General features: G+C 35.8%; 1 protein-coding gene across 1 annotated transcript in view; it reads left to right on the top strand.

The window, feature by feature from the left end:
- The window catches only part of ccbe1 (collagen and calcium binding EGF domains 1), a 47,093-nt gene that overhangs the window by 11,440 nt on the left and 13,594 nt on the right, over positions 1–22,059 (top strand). Inside the window, exons 3-5 of the mRNA XM_026196634.1 lie at positions 19,431–19,483; positions 20,366–20,500; positions 21,393–21,530. Of these exons, the coding sequence (XP_026052419.1) occupies positions 19,431–19,483; positions 20,366–20,500; positions 21,393–21,530 (326 nt within the window). The remainder of the gene's footprint in view (positions 1–19,430; positions 19,484–20,365; positions 20,501–21,392; positions 21,531–22,059) is intronic.

The raw sequence follows: 22,059 nt of genomic DNA, 5'->3' as shown, positions 1-22,059 counted from the left end.
TGGGCACTGAAACGTCTTGTAATCCATGTGTTTTAGCTATCAGGTCAAACAGAATGTGACTCAGCATGTTGGTAGCTAAAAATTTTGACATTCTTGCCAACAAAATGGGGAGTTTGATCTACGTCTCTCTTTTCTGTGGATTAGCCTCAAGGTTTTGGCTTGGCTGAGGTCCACTCATCTTGTCTATGTGTTTACCGCAAACTTTCAAGCTTCTGTTAATCACGGGTGAAGTCTTAGATGATTTGTTTCTTGCTCATTATTTGCTATTATGAATGGCATGTGTTTTAGTAAACTAGTCTCATTTGCAAAGTGCTGTCGTAGGTTTGTTTGTTCATGTTCAGCTCAATTGTAAAAGCGTGACTCAAACATCCTGTTTTACCAAATATTTGTGAACTGCTTGGAAAAGCTATACTTCTAATTTAGGAATAATAGTGATTTAATATCTTGGCAGCACATTCATTGTGTATGTTGCACAGAGCTTTGTTTGTTAATTGACCATTTACCTAAAAATCACTTTGTCTGTGAGTTGTAAACAGATCTTGAGCGTATAACTGATGTTTATTTTATTTTTCAAGTTTTATTAGTGAGTAGACAGGAAATGAGTGGAATAAGGGAAGAACTGGATGGTGCAATGTGATCTCAGTAGTAATCATAGGGTTTTGTGTATAAATTAAACATTTTATGTATGAACAACTTTACATTTTTATTCATAGAATAATGAATTTATGGAAATATTACATTGACTTTATTGTATTTAATCAGTGACATTGATGGGATTGAAGGCAGTTAATTGAAACCTTTACTTCAGATATAATTCTACTATTGAAATAGTAAAATGTAACTTTACAAATATTTATAATATAAAGTATTTATAACAATTGTTCTAAAAAAAACCCTTCTAAAGCTGTGCAAGTTTCTTTTTTGTTTTGTTTTTTTGAAAGAAGTCTTGTTTTCATCAAGGCGGCATTTATTTGATAAAAATTGCAGTAAAACAGTAGCCTGGTAATACCAAACTCTGCTATTTGCTTTGCTTCGTAGACAGAGTCTGGAAGGAGATAATTGACAAGCGTTTACTTTCTGGTGGAGGGGTGCTTGTCTGAAGTTTAAAATCATTGGTGTACCCGAAAGCCAATCACATAACGTTTGGTTATGACGTGTGTTATGTGCTGGCTCAGCCGCCTCTAACTTCTACTGTAAACACAGGTATGTTGCAAAAACAAAACCATCGAATGAGTTTCGCTGCCTCCTTAACCTGATCCTCCATGAGAGCAACCTTGGGGGCAAAATCAAAATTACTTTTGCCTCCCCAATTTCTCGCTGATGATTTGTAACAGTTTTCCCAAAACCTATAGGGAGTAGGGCGACAACATCACCTCCATTAAAAATGTGAAACAAACACTTCTTCTTCGGGCTTCAGTTGGCAAATACTAGGAATATTCTCCACAACAAAGTGAGTAGCATCCCGTGTCTCCATATCCGCGGTCGTTTTCGATTTCTCTAACCTTAACTACAATCTTAAATTGTAGTTTCCGGAGGAAAACTGGGAGATGGTTGCTATCTCAGACTGAGTACAGAAGCAAAATGAAATTGAGCGGAAGTATGAAGTCTGATGTAGTCAGGCTAGTAAAACAGTAATATTGTGAAATATTATTAAAAAAAATTTCTCAGCAGAGAAAGTACTGAGACTTGCTACTTCCATTACATACACAGACTGATGTGAGCGTAGCAATTACTGCTGCTGCACATATAACATATATGAAATAACCTTCTTATGCTGTTTAACATACATAAAATGGCAACATAGCAGATCTATACAGGTGGAGCTGGGGAAGGTGGAGGATTTCTGAAGTGTGCTGCAGCTGCTACCGCAAGTACTAGCCAAGCATGAGGAGAAGTTGATTGTTGGTCAGTAAGCTTATTGGCTGCTGATGTGAAAAGAAAGGTCAGCTGCACCATGTGAGTAATGGTGTGATTATATCTGATTGAGTTAAAACCTATCAGTCTGGAGTCGTATGACAGAACTTTACAGTACATTTGGGCTACTTTTTGGAAAACTATGATGCACTTTTTAAAATAAATGTTAATGTAAAAAAGTTCAAAAGAATAGCATTTATTTATAATTATTTATTTTACCATTTTACCTTGTCAGGACAAAACCGTAACATACCCCCATGTGAGGATGAGTAAAGTCATCACTGAAAATAGCCGGTGTACTAACTGTTTCAGTCCCTGCAGTACTGACAAACTCTTGGCTCTCTCCAACTGCATGAAAAATAGTGCTGTCACTCTGTCTTTGCTGTACACTTATCCTTTTGAAGCATAATTTTGACAATACTCATTTGCCCCTGCCATGGTTTCAGGGGGGTTTTGTGTTGAATAGGTGCCAATAGCTTGAATGCAGACTACTGAGGATTTGGCTTCCTAAAAAGAAACAGATGTTAGTTTTGGCCAGAATTAAAACAGGATGGTCGAGACACAGGTTGATGATGTATAGGGCTTTGTACTGTGTCAACGTGTGTGTGTGTGCGCGCATTTATCCTGTTAAGTGTGTTCTAATGGAACTACTACCGTGGGCCTAATGATTATTTAAGAGGAATATAAGAGTGGTACTACATTTTGCATTAACATGACCCCTGTGAATACACCCTGGGCAGGGTGTACAAATGTGGTTTCCAGATTTGAATCCGAAGCATTATGTTTAAAACTCGAGTTGTAAAAATTCTTTGAATTTTGATTCTGGATAAATTCTTAAATTTCTGGAAATAAAGTAAAATTAAAAAATAAATAATTAAACCATGCATTTGCAAATAAGTGCTTTTGAATTATTATTATTGTTATTATTATTATTGAAAAAAGTTCACTGAAATTGCTAGGTAGTTTCACAAATAATTACAAAGAAACTTATTTTGCTAGTAACACATTAAATTAAGCACGTAATTTTGAAGTAGACAGACTGAAATAGTATTTTCTTCCAATAACTATTGTTTCATTTTGAACTTAAAACAATTACTTCAGTAGTACTAGTACTTTTATTTATTTTGCAGCTTTTAAAACTCAGGATGGCTTTAAAGAAAACAAATCAAATAATGTTTGAATGAAGTTGTATTCTGAATGAATGAATTTGGATCATTTTGGGTCTGGATCTGTTGGATTTGAAGACATTTTCCCACCAATGCTACAAATTCCCAGCATGGCTAAATTGTGCTTATTTTAATTCTTTATTTTTATGGAAAGACATTAAATGTGTTAAACTGCATGACTGATGTGTGGTGGATAATGAAGTCAAGCATGGATTGTCAAGAAACTGTTTATGTGGGTTTGCATAGGAAATTGTACGTGGTTCCGCAAAACCACAGTCTGGGTTTTTTCCTCCTTTAGGTGGTTAACCATTTGCCTGTTTTGGGATTTTCAATGCATATTTTACTGCAAAGCATTTCGTTTCTGTTTTTCTGTCTTGCTTTATACACAATTTGTGGTCATTTTAACTCTTAATTTATTCTACCATCAGGAGAAGCGACAATAATTTATCCGACCTATAGGATTTTAACTAGCGAAGGGAAATGTTCTGCACTGTTTAAGTGTTACAGTAACAATCATTTACTATTGCTAACAGCTGGATTTTCAAGCATTTGCCAGTCCTCTTCTTTTTTTTTTTTTTTTTAGCACATTTTGACATTGTACCACCATTATAATATATGCTTCTGAATTTTAATATTTTTTGTCAGTCATATGGACTTTCCAGGTCATGCATAAGTCTCTTAGACACACTGCTTTCAAATCAGGACATGCAAATTGTGCCCACTCTGTTTTCTTGCTAAATCGCAGGGAAAAAACTTGGTCATCTGATACCCCATAAGCTTTTGACTCTCCAACAAATTGGATGTGAAAGAAAAAAAACTCTTTGTCTGAGAATACTTTAACTGCGGCTATCGTTAAAATCGCCTTGTTGACATATATAATATATTTTCCGCTTAACTGAATCATTTGTTTCCAAGCAACAACTCTTTGTCCTGATTTGGTGTTTTTGTAAACCTCTTTTTAGAGGTCAGTGCCTCCAGGATCGATTTTTCAGAAACGATGGACGTGTTCATTCATTCATCACATCATTCTTACGTGTCCTTCGGCAGTAAACGTGTCACTGTTTAAGAAGCGGCTCAAGTGGTCAGTCCATGCACTTGACATTTTCCTGGAAAAAACTCCCGTTACTGTGCAAATAGTCGGTCTGTTGAGGGTTCCAGTAGTCAAAGCCCTTTCTTCATTGTTGATCTGGCCCAAGGCCAGCGGTGTAGTATGGTTCGAGTTAAGAGAGTATAATGCAAAAAAAGGATGTCCTTAAACGTGGATTCTGTATAACAACTTATGGACGGGCATGTTCTCTGTAATTTCCGGGGTTGTCAGGGTGAGAGACATCACACCGGTTAAATTCAGTGCCAGTCCTGCTTAACACGCTTCTAAAGATACCTTGACTTCCTCCGCCTGCTGTATATTGAAGCCAGACGTGGCAGATTTCTTGGTTGTACAAGGGTTTGTGTATCTGAGGCGACGCACATCTTTTCTTTGTTTGGTTTAATTAACCTTATCGCTTACAGGCTTAAAGGAGATATTTAGATCGTCCAGATAAAGAAACTGGTTACTGAGTGTGGAGAGGGAGAGAGATGGAGATGAGGATAGAGATTGTTCCACATGTGATTACTGACCAAAATGGAGACGGAACAGCATCTAACCACAACCACATGGGCTTTGGGGGGTCTTTTCTAGAACCATCCGACTTTTGTCAGGAAAACAAAAAAATTGGCAATTTCTAATGTCAGTGAGCATATGCAACAACAAAAACCGAGACGTTCACATGTGCGTCTTAGGTCGGGAATTTAGAATGTGATAGAAAAACAAGACCTCACACGATAATGACATAAATATTCTGCTAACAGGTCGCCTCATGTACTGTAATTTGGGTTCAAAATGATTATCAAAGCAGTTTTAGTTTTGCTTTTCACTGATGTTTTATGTTATCAAGTAAAATGTTGGACAGTGTGTCAGCTCTGCACATTTACACTCTGAAAAGTGGCAACTGATTTCATATTTTCCCAACCACTGACAATACTTCAGCTGGGAATGCGTGAACATTATTAAATTAAGCAAACCATTCATGCAGGTTTGATTATACATTATTTGGGTAGCACTTTATTTTACAGTCCTGTTCCTCATGTACATACTAGGTACTTATTATAGTAATTACAATAACTATGTAATAATTAAGGAACTAAACCCTGAACCTACCCCTAAACCTAACTCTACCTCATATAGTTACCTTGTATTACCAGAACTTTCTTAGATAAGTGCACTGTAAGTACACTATAAGTACATGTAAGTACACGTACTGTAAAATAAAGTGCAACCATTATTTGTTTAGAATAAGACCAGGCATGACAGGGAATTTTGGAGAAGCTATCACACACACGTTTCCATGGAAAATGGGGTCAGAAAGATTTTTTAAAAGTTTCTTATGCTCACCAAGGCTACATTTATTTGGTTGAAAATACATTAAAAACAATAATATTTTCCCTTTTAACACAACTCTTTTCTATTTTAATATAAATTAAATGTAATTTATTCCTTCAACATCCTCATGATCCTTCAGATCCTTCCATTCAGCCACATGATCCTTCAGAAATCATTCTAAAATGCTTATTTGATGTTTAAGAAATATTTTTATTATTATCAATGTTGAAAATATTTGTGCTGCTTAATATTGTAATGCATTTTTGTCATGATTCTTTAATGAATGAATAGAAAGTTTGGAGTATTAAGGCCAGGACACACCAAGCCAACTTCAAAGAGCTAGCGGCTACAAAAGCCGATGGTGTTGTCTCCTTGCATCGGCAGCATCGAACCAAAAAGCTGTGCTGGAACACACCGCACAGGCTACAGCCGACGACAAATTAATATGTGCGTTCTATGCATGCCATATCAGCAGCTATTAATAGTATATATTTGTCATTCAAAAGGAGAAACCAAAACAAAGATAAACAAGATAAACACAGATATACAAAATATAAACAAAGCAGCGCTTGCTTAGCATTTTTAATATCAGTAACATTAATATTTTTAATCATTTTAAGTGGCTCATGATGTTATGAAAACATTCGCCTATTAGAACAATTGGAAAAGATTGCGTAACATTCAAACAGCCTTCTGTCTGTAACAACTTCATTCACATGCTTGTTTTCATCACTTTTGCTTTAATTCTCTGCACTGACTGGTTCGCTAAACTGAACATCCAATCAGAGCTCTCACTCTTTTGTCGACTTCCCTTACTCCAATCGAACATGTTGAATCAGGCAAACTAACGCCGATGTGAGACCGTCTAGAGCCGACGAGTGGAACACACTAAACAAACTACCCCGACCGTCATTCACCATCGGCTAGACGATGGTAAACGTCTGACCATCGGTTTGGTGTGTCCCGGTCTTTAAGGATCTGACTGGTTTTTTTTATTGTGGGTTATGATGCTTATGATGCTTTTGAGACAGCATAACCAGTAAGTCCCTCAAGAGTTCTTGAATTTTATATTGCTTTACACAACTGCCTTCCTTGGCTTGTGCGTGACCACTGTAAACCGCACCATGGAGACTAACTAAACTTTGGCTGGTTAACATTTAGATGACTAGACAGTTCAGAAGCTTAAAGATTTGATCCAGAATTATTCTATTACAGAAACGCTGCCCGGTCAGAGTGAGCCACAGACGCTGACCCATGCACAGCACGTCTTTAGAGTAATATCCTTTTTCAAGACAAATTGCCTTGTCTTCTGTACCTAGTGCAATTATATAATATATGCCAAAATTTATTCAGGCTATTATGTTTACAGTATTTTAGAGAGTCCCAAGGCAGCTGTACCCACTGAAATTGGGAACTGAATCAAAGAAGCGAACATAACAGGAAAAACATTTTACTCCAGTCACAAAAAAAAAAAGACAAGATGAATTATACCTTTTGTGAAAAAGTGCAGTTCCTTCTGCAATTCATGATAAAAGGCACTTTTCTCAGGTCTGTAAAGCATCCTGTGGTTTGACAGAGATATTTTTAGCAGGGGTAGGAAGTTCCTCCAAATATGACGTTTGAAAGAAGAAATACAAAAAAAGAATGGCATAAAATATTGAGAACAAAAAGATATCCAAGCACTTTTCAGAGGTAACTGTTCTTTGTAAGTTATGCCTTCCTGTAACTGTATTCCCAGGAGGCAATGTGTTTTGGAGACATAACACTAGTATTTTCCGACAGCCGTTCTCCTCTCTTGAACTTTCTGGCAAGGCCTTTCGTTCTCACTGCTCGCTTGAGTAACCAGCGCACCATGACAGACATTTGGTTCACCCCTGTGCCGATGAACGGATAACACATGAGTGGGTGTTTTGACAGATAACTTGCCATAGTGTTGCCATAGATTATATAAAGAGAGTTACATAAAGTGAGCACATCGCCCAAACGTCGGTTTTATTATAACACATGGGGCTTGAGATTGCGGATCCCAGGTGTTGATATTTGAAGGACTCTGAGAACCACGGAGGACTGTGATGGATGTCAAACTGCTGTTATTGAAAATTTAGGTGATTCCTTAATATTGCGACATCATACGCTCAGGGGGTTAATACAGCCTTCAAGAAAATGACTGCAATGTGAGATATCATGTTATAAATATAACTTTGAATGATTGTTGGAATAGTAGCACTTCATAACGGTTTCATGTTTTGACTGTATGTTGCACAACTTTCAAATAATTCCCCATGCTGATCCCATGTGTTTGCTTCCAGTTCTTGGCTGGTCTATGGCGAGAGACTATAAAGCAGTTTCTGATTACATATAGAAACGTAAACACTGGATAGACAAAACCAACAAGGCATTTTTTTTTTAAACCAATCCAGTCAACGCATGCTTCCACAGAATGACATTAGGCTGTCCGTAATTGATTTCTGTTTTAAAGTTGGCCAGCTCCACATCTAGATTCCTCTCTCAAGCTGTTTATTGCAAACAGGAGTGATGTGAATACAATAGAGGGAGAGCGACAAAGAAGGAAGATTTGCCAAAGCAACAGCTCGACACAGAGATTTTATTTCTCGAATATCTCAGGTTTCCTGAAACTTTTCCAGGTTGCCAGTCTTGCTCAGGAATTTTTTTTTGAACTTGGAGTTTCTTATAAGCATTGATTTCCATCCTATATGTTGCCGATAGATTGGTTGAAACTGTGAACCCATAAAAATTTGTGATCTGGTATATATATTTATATCGTTGGTTGTGCAAAATAGCATTGCATTGTTGGGAAATCTAATCATTGTATGAATACCGTGAAGAAGAAAATGGGAAAATTAGAGAGTTTGACAATGAGCACGTATTAAATTTGACTGAAATGTGGACTTTAATTGTCAAACACCCTGCCATATATTACTTTACATATGAATGACTTTAATCAGAACAGTAAAGGGAAATGTCTCTGACTATAACTGGATTACATGGTGCCAATGCCAGCGTAGGGTTTCCAGACAAACTAAATGCCCATTACAACATCAGTCTGAATTCATATCAGTTTCTCATCACCTCAGCATGTCTTGAAATGTTGACAGGCAGATATTTGCATTGGCAGGCTGGTTCTGTCAGGCCCCACTCCAAACAGCTACACCTAAACATGCACCAGACTTGTGTGATTTAATGTGAACGTTAAAGCACAGGGGGAAAAAATTAAGTCCAGTGGGTTACCAGAGGCACACCGCTTCATAAAAGACCTGTGGGTGGTGTTACAGTGTGCACAGAGAGAGAATACAAGAAGAATGAGGAGCCACATCTGGGGCCAGTGTGGAGGAATGTAGAGTTTTTGTCTGTGTGGGTTTCAGGCTCTTGATCTGTGCCACATTATCAAGATTCTTCTAAGCATTAAAGCAGAGAAGGTGAAGTGGCCCTCGGCGTCATAGCACCATCAAAACAATTGAACATGCATACACACACTTGGCACAAAAGCAACAAGATCAAATCAGTTGTAGAGGCCCGACTCGAGGGAAGGGTGTTTACTGATATGCAATATAAGATACAATGAGACCTAGGCTCTAATAAGACCCTTACATGTGTAAAACTGAAACTTCAAACAGCCACACACGTACAGTACATAAAGCCTGTGTTGAGTTATACACTCATTATATATCACCGAACGTTAATGGAGGTCTGTGTAATTTACAGTTTCCAGCTGTAGAGGTTTTTTCTCAGGGGAGAGAGATGCCCGCCATGAATTCATGAAATAATATTACAGCCCTCCTTATGCAGCTGCTAATGGCTTAGGCTTTTGGCCAATTATGTGGATGTTAATTATGAAGAAAATTAAGATTTTTGTTATGCGTTTGTTAGCCTGTGATTTCCAGCTGTGATAGTTGATGGCTCTTTGTGCTGTGCTTGGCTTGATAGTCTGGAAAATGTATCTGTGAATATTAAATACGGGGTATCAAGTTCAAATGCTATGCTAATCTAAAAGTCATTATCGGTTTGAAATGTTCCCAATTTATTGTAGTTATTTTTATTTTGAATTTTTTTCACATTCACTTTCCTGGACTTATTGTGCATGATTCATGTAAGTGTCTTTGAAATTACCTTCCTCATTACACTAAATCTCAACATATTTTCAGGCACTCGTCATAATACACTAAACGACAGCAGATCACACGCTACCAGACTCTGCCCATTATATTTTACATGATTTTGTGTGTATGTGAACTCTGTCCAAATCCTGGTGACTGGCTCGAACGTCTGGCAACTGGTGTTGACTTCTTCCAAACTGTGTAGAGTATTCCTGCAGTTCTATCAATCGATCAATCAAGCTTTAATTCACTTTTAAACATTCTATCATAGTTTGTACTGTAGATTTTTTAATCTATATATCATTCATTCTATATTGTTTTATCTTTCTACTGTTTTTGGTCTTTCCTTATGTTGTTTGCTCATTCATTCTATAGTTATATCTATTATCCCTTCTATAATTCTTTAGTTCCATCATTCTGTCTATTGTTTGTTCTATCATTTCTTTGTTGTAATTTGTTATATCTATCTTTAGTTTGTTTTTTCAAGCATTCTATGGTTCTATCTGTCATTTGTTCTGTTGTTCATTCTCTCATTCTGTCATTCTATCATTTTTTTCTGTCTGTCAATCTCTGTTGTTTTCTCATTCGTTCAATTGTTTGTTCCATCTATCATTCTATCTAATCTTTTGTATAATTTTTCTCTCTCATTGTATCTATTTTTCTGTCGTTCTGTTTCTACTGTTCGTTCTGTCGTTCTATCTATGTATCGTTCATTCTAGCTAACATTTGTTTGTTCTATCATTCATTCTGTCGTTCATTTATTGCATCCCCTTGCTTTTAATTATGCTGTTACTAGGAAATGTTGCATTATGAAATTAAAAAAGCTTATGTTATGCTTAAATTAAAGTTTTAGCAGTTTTATTTTATTTGTGCAAAGCAGAGCTGCTTTAAAAATATGTCTGAATTTGAATTCAATTTGTTTTGAATTCTGAACTTTCATTGAGACCTTAAAACCAGAGAACAATAGGACATGTGAGTTCTCTTATGTCATAGAACCTTCAATTATTTTTATATGGCATCATAGGAACTTCATGATCACTTTTTATTTTGGAACCTTTATTTAGAGCCTTAAAATTCAAATATTATTTGATTTGAATTGAACTGGTGTTGCTCATAGACTCTGTGCATTCCATGGTAAATTTCTCACTGTAGCCAAAATGTAATGTTATTTCCTCCATGTGCACTGTCTGTGAGTGTGTTTACTCCAGGTCTCTGCTCAGTTTGTTTGTAAGGTAATTAGAGATCTCTCAGAGCCCAGCGAGTGGGGCTGAGGTCACGCTAATCCAGACTGATTTTCTCCTAGTAACCGGATCCCCATCAGCATGGGAAATTAAATAAACACAACATTAGGAAAGCACAGGTGCTACCGTACCCACTAATAACGTCTGACAAGTCAAGTAAAAGCTCTGTTTAAAAGTGAATGTGACTCAGTGTTAATACACCTGTTTTTGTTTGGACATGGCATTGGAGTCTCACCACTCATTCATACAGTTCCCATTATTTCCATTTATCATTTAGCGGAGGCTGAAGAAAAGCAACACATTTCCTTTTCCACACTATTGTATCTAAACAAAACACTCCCAGCGCAATTTAATATGCCAGATTAACTAAACCAAGTAAATACACCTGCCCTATGAGGACTGACGCACTCTCAGAAGTCAAAATCAGGTGCTTAAGTGCATGAAAAAGGCTCAATATGAATTACAAAGTGATATTGAATAAATATGATGAGATATCTCTTCCAGTCGCTTCTTACACTGTATTGAACCATGTGTTACTGCATGCAAATTCCATTGCTTTCTTTTTTCTCTCTCTTACATAATGAGGATTTGGTTAGAAGTATATTTGTTTCTGAATGACTCCTCCTGAACTAATCCATTTCATCCTGTTTTAAACCTCCTGAGGTTGGGTTCACATCTGGATCCTCCCCTCCTGAGACATGCGCACCATCAGAGCAATCGGGCTGCACTACAATGCCCCACATCCTCTTGCTCTTCAGTGTAATCTTATCATTGCAATATGGCCCCAAGAGGATGTTAAATAGAAAATGATGTAATGGCCTGCAGTTGTATGGTATTCTGGAATAATAATCTACTGCATGAAAACATCTGTCAGACAGAAGGTCCCCAAAATATTCACATCAAATCAAGTAGCTCATCCTAATTCATCAGGTTCAGTGCGGAAATTAATTTAACTTTTTGGTGGATTTCCAAAGAGGAATGCATATTAGTTTATTATGTTTTACTTTATTGAATTGCTTACCAAGAGGAACCATTTAAAGGATCATATTAATATTTTTTTTTTTTAGTTGTCCGTGTTCTTCATTCCAGTCCAAAAATATTTATTTTTAACTAAACATTAAAAATGACTGTAAACCTAAACTTTTTTTCTGACATTTTGACAGATCTCACATCAGTGCTGTCATGCTTAGAAACTATATGTGCTCAAACTAATGTTACAGATAAAAATGAAGGATGGTATGGAATGGGTAAAATATGCATATGTTTTAACATTGACGTTTATTGCATCAATGTTCAACTAAACTAAATGAGTTTAATTTTCTTCACAAAACTGGCATCTGTCTATTAAAAATAAAGCAGGCAGAAATTCCTTTACGCTACTAATCGAAGCCGGTTGTGACAACATGTGGACTGTGATAAAGGCCTTTTCCTGTATTTGCGTAGCACCTGATGTTCTGAATATGCTTTTTACAGATTTCCAGTGTTAGGAAGAATTCTCTTAAATTCATTTTATCAGACTTTAGTCTACAGCTATTTTATAGTAATTTTTAGTGCTTTCAATCGGTAAATTTTTCTGGAATTAATCGCTTTTAATACCACTTGAAATTAAAGTTTTTAAATATACTTTTATTGTAATAATTTATTGTAATAATGTTTTCAATTAATGTAGAATTTTTTTTTTTTTTTTTTTTGTTTAAACTGGAAAAATTAATCGCCTGCTTTAATGTGCTAATTTTGACAGCACTTTTGTATTTTGTAATTTTGTAATTTTGTAGTATGTCTTTGATGTGTAGGAGCATAATGTTGCAAAGGCCTATCTTAGAAGTATGTGTCTAACTGCATTCATGAAGACTGGAGAATCTCTCACAGGTCCTGTCATGAGAAGTGGTCACCAGGGAATTTGATTGTAAAGATTCTGGCCTTCATCAGACGGTCAAGCTTTAAGAACACTGACAAACACTCCACTATGGGGAGTGATTCAAAGATTTCACATTAATGTGTGTCATGTTTTTAAATGCTAGTGCCATTGACCTTAACTTTAGAAAAACCTTATTCCTTTTTTCCACTGATTTAGTTTATTGCATCTATGTACAGTGTTCGATAAGTTACTCTTACATTTTTTTTATTAATTACTAGTTACCAATGTAAATAGATTACAATTAGATATAATTAGATTTCTGTACAAATTACTCTCTCCAAAAAGTAAACTACTTATTACTAGTGCTGTCAAATGATTAATCGCGATTAATTGCATCTAAAATACAATATTTTGTTTCCATAATATGTGTGTACTGCATATATTTTTTATGTATATATAAAGACAAAAACATACAGCATATATTTTGAAAATATTTACATCTATTTACATGTATATATTTATATTCATATAAATTATATTACATAAATATATTTAATATATAACCCTAACATATTTGTGTTATATAGATGCGTGTGTGTGTGTGTGTGCGTTGTGTGTGTGTGTATATATATATATATATATATATATATATATATATATATATATATATATATATATATATATAGTCACGCTGTCAGTCTCTGTTTTCCTGGGTGTTCACTGGTGAGCTCACTTCTCCTTAGGCACTTCACCATAAGCACTTTAATTCCTCTAGTCTGGTTTTGTCTTCACAGTAATTGCACTCCAATTAAATCGCACAGGTGCTGACAATCCTTTGTCATTAGTCTCCCTATGTATAGCTGTCTTTCTCTGTCATCTGTATGGAGTCCTTAACGTCTGTGTCTATGTTCTCGTCTCCCGAGGCTTCCCCTTACCTTCTCGTTCCTCCGAGTTTCCTATCCGTTTCATCTGGTTCCCTCTTTTGTTTTGTTTGGTTTGTCACCCTGGACTGTTTATTTTGTATTTTACCTTTTTTGTTACAATAAAGACTACCTGCAATTGGATCTACCCTCTCCTTGTGTTTTCCTAAACCCCAACCATCACATATATATATATATATATATATATATATATATATATATATATATATAAGGAAGCGATTGATAGCAAATTTTGACAGCACTATTCATATTACTAATTACTTTCTAAATCTTATATCAACCTCTGAAATTTAATGAATGATACAAGGATAGACACAAAACATTCTTTTATTTAAAATAAATAATACATAGCTACATAAATTGTTCTGATCACACTTTAGATTAGGGTCCAATTCTCACTATGAACTAACTATACTTTTGCATTAATATACTCCTAATTACTGCTTATTAATGTTTAGTAAAGTATGTGTTGACAGTTATGTTTAAGAATTGGATAGAAATTGGGTAGGAATAAGGATTTAGATATGTCTTGCAGAATAAGACACTAAGGGGTCATACGATGTTCCTAAAACTAGCATTATTTTGTATATTTGGTGTAATGCTATGCGTTTATATGGTTTAAGGTTAAAAAAACACATTATTTTCCACATATTGTACACTATTGTTTCTCCTCAGTTCCCCACATTTCTGAGACATGTTGATTTTTACAAAGCTCATCGGTCTGAGAAGCGAGGTGTGCTCTGATTGGCCAACTATCCAGTGTGTTGTGATTGACTTAATTCCTCAAGCATGTGACGGAAATGTTACGCTCCTCACCACACTCCCATGCTGTGTCTCCCGGAGCACCGAGACAAAAACAGTTAAACCCATTACAGACAAGGCATTTGTTGCATCCAGTGGGGACATAATTACTGATTATAATGACTTATACTGTCTTTTTATGCATTGTATTGCATATCTCGCTGCATAAACACAAAACCATGTCTGCATTTGTGATCGGAGAAATAACAAACAACAAGCGCTACTCTACACTGCTCTGAATTCACTTTTGAATCATCGGTGGCAAATCCTTTACATATGAAAACGTGAGTCAGAAGTACCAGACTTTCCTTGCAAAGTTGAGACTGCCCCACTTTATAGAGACAGACACCGGCATTGTAGGCTGCTCTCACAGGAAACAGTCCTTTTCCTCTGCAAAATGCATTGAACAAATTTGAATATTTGGGTTGAACTGTTCTTGAACAGTGTTGTAAATACAACTTAACCACTGATTTCTAGTTTTGTCCTCTTTTGGAAAGCCAAACAAAATAGTTTTGCTTTCACAACAAAACACAGCAACTCCACAACATTGAGGCGGAGGCAACAGCTAGAATAAAAGTTACGCTTTCTTTCTTTACATGAACATTTGGGTGGCGTTATGCAAATCTTCCCACATCATGACGAAGACATGTGGGGGCGTGTTAGAACGAGCCATTTAGGTAGTAACCTTTATAAAGAATATCTCTTTGGATTTGAGACTTTAGTCTTTGCAACTTTACAGATCTTCTTTATGCACCAAGAGCTTGTAACACTCCAAAGAGAAAGGAAAAATAGAAATTGCATCATATGACCCCTTTAATATGTGCTTTTAAGTAATAATAAACAGCCAATATATCAATAATATTCATGCTAATAACCAACTAGTTAATAGTGAGAATTGGACTCTAAAGTGTTACCAATATTCTTATTAACTCACCAAAGTATTTAAAGTGAGATGGTTACATAAAAGCATGCATTTTTAGGTTAGACTTAAAATTTTGATGTTAAATCCACTATTGTATATATATGGTCTACAGTCCATACACAGTATTAAGTTTAATTACATAAAAAGTAACTGTAATTAAATTACATAAACAATGAGAGTAATCCCTTAAGGGAAAAGTAATTAAACTACAGTAACTAATTACTAAGTAGTTACACCCAACACTGTCTATATAGTGCAGTTTATTTAGAAGAAACATGCTTGAACACTTACCAAGCACAGACTTATGATTAGTTTTGTGTTTTCAAGCATCTCAGATTAAACCAATGCTGTGTCACACAGATAATATGAATCAGTGTAAGTAGCCATGGTCTGTATAAGACCACAGAACATCTGGGGTTGCTCAAGGCAAAATATTATAGCTCTTGTGAAGTTTTGTATATTTACATAGTTTTGGATTGTGTGATGTATACAGTATAGTTTGATTCTGTGTTTGAACATTTCTGGCTCTGTTTAGGTCATTACGGGATTTGGTCCAGCTGGATTTCATGCTCTCCTATCCATTAAGCCTGTATAATTTTTCATATTAATGATGCACACACTAATAAATACTTTTGTGCAGTGCAGATTTAGTTCCTAAAATTCCTATTTCACATGCATCACATCCAATATATAACTAAATGACACTTTATTTTGAGGTTTTATAAAGACATTATGTTTGCAATATAAAATACTAAACCTAATTATTGTATAATAGTTGTATGTGTCTTTATTAAGTCAATAAGTCAAAATTCAAAAAATAAATGAAAAGTCAAACCCTCAAACTATGAATATTTGTGAAGGCACCAGATGGATGGAAACCTGAGCATAAACAGCTCTGAGAGTCAATAAACAAAGCTTTAAAAATATTTTTGGAAAGCTTACCCTGGCAGACACAAGTCCAGGGTCATTTCTGGCTGTTCTCTCTGTGTGTTGCATGTTTGTTAAGATAGGGACATATCAGAGTTTGTGAGGTTGTAGAGGATCAGGGTGACTTTGGTGTCAACATACCAGGAAAAACCGATTTTCTCTTTTGGATCTCATGGTACTTAAACCTACCATTCTTAATATCCTCCTGGATGTGTTTATGGAAGTTCTTTGATTTTTAATCACAAACTTTACTATTCTAAGCACAGTTTGAGACAATGTTGAGATATGTGATTTTAATACAGATTTCCCCCTTTGTTTAAGGGAAATATGCAAGAAGCTAGAGACCTCATTTTCTCCAGACTTCAGAATATTCATTTGCACTTCATTTAATCTGAAACAGTTGAGATCTAATTTGCATATGTTGCAAATTGACAGCTGTATTGTAACCCATGCCATGTGTTGTTTATGTTTCTATAGTGGTGGTGTGCATATGCATGTGTGATTTTTACTTTGATAGAGTGAATGTGACCCTGAGTGTCTGTGTGTACATGAATGCAAACATGCGTTGAAGTGTGAAAATCACCTCCACCTCCTGCTGCTCTCACACCCATCATCACCTCCCACAGCAGGAGATTTGTGCCTCTTCTGTCTTCTTCTTCCACTTCTCAGTGCTTCCTCCCCATGGACTCTCTCAGTTTCTGTTTTTCCCCATATAAATGTGAGTTACAGCGCTTGTGTGGCACTGCACAGCTGATTTTACAGCTCTGCGTAAGACGTAGCATGGGTCTTATTGAGTTCACAATTTTTTTTTTTTTTTTTACTGGATTAAAAGGCAGACTATCTGTTTTGCAGTGTTGGGCAGTAGCGTAGGCGCTACTTCATCTTGTTCGTGTTTACAGTGGATAGCAACCAACCATCTTTATGATCTTTATGAAGGTCAAGAGTGAAAATGTATCACTATGGAATCAAACTTTGAAATCACTTTTGAAACCTTTATTAATGTAATGTAATTTAATGGTATTAGGAGTTTAGAAAGGAACAAACGCTCAGAGTCTGCATCTCAGGAGCCTGAATGCTGTAGGTTCTTGTTACCGTGGGAAAATTCTTGATCTTGGAGGGAACTCCAAAGACACCCATTAGCTCTGGGCAACATACAGCAGGAAAAGGGAATAGTGTGGTGTGGAAAGACTGCATGTCTCTCTGAAAATAAGCTAATGTAGTCAGTATTTCAAGACTATTAAGTTCATGGCCAAGTCGTGTATCCTGATTATTCTTTAATTATCAGTGATTTCTTCACTCCTTAATCAAAATTTTCAACATTTGTTTTCTGTAACGGAATTTCATATGGTTCCATGTAGTTGAAGACTGTTTTATGTGTATTTATTATTTTTTCAGGATTTCAAGATACAGATGGTGCTCCTTAATATTTGGATGGTTTACTGTGTTTTGATTATAGGTTTGTGTGTGCGAGAGAGATTTGTAAGTGTTTGTAGTTCCTGATATTTTCATCTCTAACATCAAACAAACCAATAAAGTTTCCCTGCGTGATTCAGACCACCTAAACTACGCCTGTGATTCAAACCATACCTTCCGCCATAGCCCAGCTCAGAGCCCTTCCTTAGTCTGTGACTGTAAAAGTGATTGCATGGAAATATATTAGCTGTTTATAATCGTATTAACTTGTAAACCAGTGCATTTAATTGTTTAACAAGCTGATATGCTTTTTTAATATGCACAATTTAAGCATTGTTGATTAGTTTGCTTCCAGACTAGACCAACAGAGTTTACTCTGGCAGACTAGACTGTTCCACAAAATTTGTGAGTAATACTGTTGGAAAGGATATCACCATTACTTCATGTCCAAATTCCATTTTCCCCCATTGTATTTTTAGTTTTTCTTTTTTGAGCATTAAAACATTTGGGAATCGTTGTAGCATAGTGTAGAAATGAATCATTTCTGTTAGTGCTTGTGAGTTGTTCCCTAGTCATTCTGAAAGAGGAACATTTCCACGATGAATAGAATGGGAAAAGTTTGGGGGAATATTACTGTCTTACCTTGGAGGTGAGTTTTCCATGACTGTCCAGAAAAAAAGAAAAAAACACTTTTTTTTTTTTTCTTTGGACGCTCGCTTTCTGTCTCATATTGTGGACATGGATTTCAGATTAAACAGGATTAGGAAAATCGCAAAAGCAGAAGAGTCACATTAATTATTAATTCAAGTTTGTTTCAGACTGGATTGAGGCCATGGTTCAGTCTTTTCCTAGGAGTTTCTCAGGCAAGCGTCACTATTATTATTGCTCTTCCATTCAGTTGGAGGCAAAACCCTGAGTATTAAGCATCTGTGCTTAACTCGTCCCAGTTTGCTTGTGCTACAAATATGGATGATACCTCAGAACATGAAGCTTGCTCAAAATAGATTTGCTTTGATGCTTTTCAAAGCACTTTTGATTTTCCTGGCAAATGATAAAACAGGTGAGGAAAAAATATGATTAGATTTCAAGAAATGGGTCTGTATGCAACTACTGCAACTTCCCAGGAATCACATCACACCACAAATTGCGGTTCAAAAGGTTTTTTCCCCCGTCTTTTTTTTTATTATGCTCAACAAGGCTGCATATATATTTTTAAATTATAGAATATGCAAAAAAATTGATTTTTACAGTTTCAAATATAATTTTTGTATTTTAGTATTTTAACATTTTCAAATGTACATTTTCAGCATCGTTCATGAGTCACATGATCTTTCAGAAATCATTCTAATGAGCTGATTTGGAGGCCAAGAAACATATCAGTGTTGAAAACAAAAAAAAAAGTCTTTATTCATATGCTTAATGTGTAATATTTGAAACCATGCACAACTTTATATAGTAATGGACTACAATTTGTGAGTAATCTACCCAGCTCTGCTTTTCTGTAATTTTTGATCAATCTAATGTGTCCTTGCTGAATGAGAATATAAATTTATTGAAAAAAAACAACAATTTAAAATTCTTATCCCCAAACTTTTGAATTTAGTATAGCAATATACTGACATCCATATGCAATAGCCTAGTATCAAGTATAACGCTTAATCACAGTTTTGAAGAAAATATAAATTAATTTCTTTCACTTTTTCTCACTTTCAGAAAGAAGTGCTGTGAAGGTTTTAAGTTTGTGCTTGGACAGTGTATTCCAGAAGGTAAGACCTTTTTCCCTCACTCTCTTTCTCTTCCTACCCAGATTAGGCTCCTCTGGGTTGAATTTGCTCGGATATTTCTGGATGTGTTTTCCCTCGTCTCCCATTCTCATTCTAAACAAAATCATTCTTCTGGAAACCGCTCAGCTAGTGCTTTTAATGTTGTTTTAGCATTTCCAGCTCACCTTTAAGAGCTTGGCAGAGTTTCCCCTCCAGTAACAATATCTTGATTACCTCGTGTGTATTTTATTAGTGGGAACAGGTCTGTATATTAGCTTATGAAAACAGTAATATGCTTCTCAATCTTTGGTTGAGGGGTTCAAACCACTAGCGAGTTTTTACTCGTAACTGTCAAATAAAAACATGCAATTATATTGTCTGCGTTCTGCGGTTCCTCATGCCACACTGAGAGAGTGTATAGTGGTCCCCTTTGAGATAGTCAACAGCTTGTTTTTAAAGGCTTTTTTTCTGTTTCTGTGCTGTTTGTGTTCTCTGGTGTCCTTACCTGCCCTCTCTCCGCTGATGAGAAACACATAGTACCGGATGAGAATGGACACATATTTCCCTGACTCACATGGCGCTCCATGCTGTGTCTGAGATGGTTTGGCTCTTCTAGGAGAAACTGTGGAATAAGGAAAAGATGCGAGAATTCTTGGACTGGAACTAGCAGTACTGGCTTCCCAGATTGCAGAGTTTTCTTTTTACTGTTATAATAAAATTAAAGGGAAAAAACGTTTGAAGTAGCACATTTGCATATGATTTTTGGAAATGACAGTTATATTGTGGGTTTTGATTTAAAGCTAGCTTTGTTTATTTTGCAGTCTTGTGCTTTCCTTTCTTGTCGTGTTTATTTCTGTTGGTTTGTGGGTGTGTTTGTATATGCAGACTATGATGTGTGTGCTGGCGCCCCATGTGAACAGCAGTGCACCGATCATTTCGGCCGTGTGGTGTGCACCTGTTACACTGGGTATCATTATGACCGGGAACGACACAGAAACCGCGAGAAACCATACTGCCTGGGTAAGATTTTGCTCTTATATTATTATTGAGATATTGAGAACAAAGTACTTCAAAAGGTATATTAAATACATGTTAGTGACAATTTGGCATAAACAGAAACATTTCACAGTCAATAAACAAAAATCGACACACTACCAGTACTGCTCTCAAAAATAAATTTGTTGATTTTAGTTCTTTGACTGCGAAGGGTTTCATACGATCAAGCACCTGCCCAAAGTTTTTGGATGTACGCACATTACACTCTCTTCATTAACTTAAACATTTCAAAGAAATTCAATTTCCACACAACAAATATGCAGCACAGGTGTGAATGAATCAATTCCTTAAAAAAAATTATTATTATGATAACATACCTTTTGGTCTCCTGCCTAACTTTATGCAAATTATTTTATAAAATAAAAAATTATTACTTTTTTTTTTTTGTATTCTTTTTTTTTTTGACAGGCAGACAAGACAGATAGATAGACATTTTATCTTTATTTTATTTTTATATACATTTATAAATAAATGTTCATTTATAATAACAATAGCTGTGCTAACTGTTTTAGTTTTACTGAAACTGTGGTTGCCATTTTTGTAATAATTTTTTTGTTTTTCAAAAGAACACTTTAAAACTTTTCATTTCATAAATGTTTTGAAATTGGACTTGTTTGAAGTATCAGGAATACGGTGTGGACATGTCAGCGCCCTCTATGGGTTGTTTTTAGACAGTATGAGTGTTTATTAAAGGGTCTGACCTTCCAAGTGTTAAGTTGATTTGATGGGAGTCAAATTTTGTTTATCAGGCTGATCTGACAGAATCGCTCCATGCCGCCCCAGGAGCGAATATCACGTCTTTTGCCCTTTGCCAACTTTACGTCCCTAACACTTTTACTCTCTGTTCTTGCATCAGACATTGACGAATGTGCCAACAATAATGAGACGGTGTGCTCACAGATCTGTGTGAACACCCCCGGCAGCTACCGGTGTGAGTGCAAGAAAGGCTTCTACCTAGAGGATGATGGGAAAACATGCACCAAGGGCGAGCGGGGTGAGTGTATATTCTCTGAATCTTTATTTGTCTTTCTCAGCGACGCTTTTTGTTCTTTTACTTTAGCTTGCTCGTTTTCTTTTTGGTCTTTCTTCCGTAGTTTGTAGTTTCCCAGACTTTGTGGACATATAAACCTGTTCATGGCTTGAAACTGTTCTCAGACACCTCTTTCAGACTTCCAAAGTGTAATTGCTGAAATAATTACTGTAGTGAGATCCAGAGAAATTGTTGTTAACATATAAAAGGTAAAGAAATCTACTTGGCAGTCATGTGTTTTGGTGAAGAATTTTGTCATAAAAACATAAATTTTTACACTCTATTTCAGTGGTTTTAAATCAGTAGTTTTGTATTGAACAGCCACGTATTTTTATCATGTAGTTTATAAATGCTTCATGGCATTGTAGTTCATTTCCACAGTTTTTTATTCCACTGCAGAAATGGAGCAAAAAAATGCAAATCACATGCGTTTTGAGGTATTAAATAGAGCACAGAAAACCAGAAATATTTATTTTCCTGTCTGGACCCGTCC

This window comes from Carassius auratus, chromosome 21 (assembly GCF_003368295.1).
Source record: "Carassius auratus strain Wakin chromosome 21, ASM336829v1, whole genome shotgun sequence".
Lineage (NCBI taxonomy): Eukaryota > Metazoa > Chordata > Actinopteri > Cypriniformes > Cyprinidae > Carassius > Carassius auratus.
This window is presented reverse-complemented; position numbering and strand designations above follow the sequence as displayed.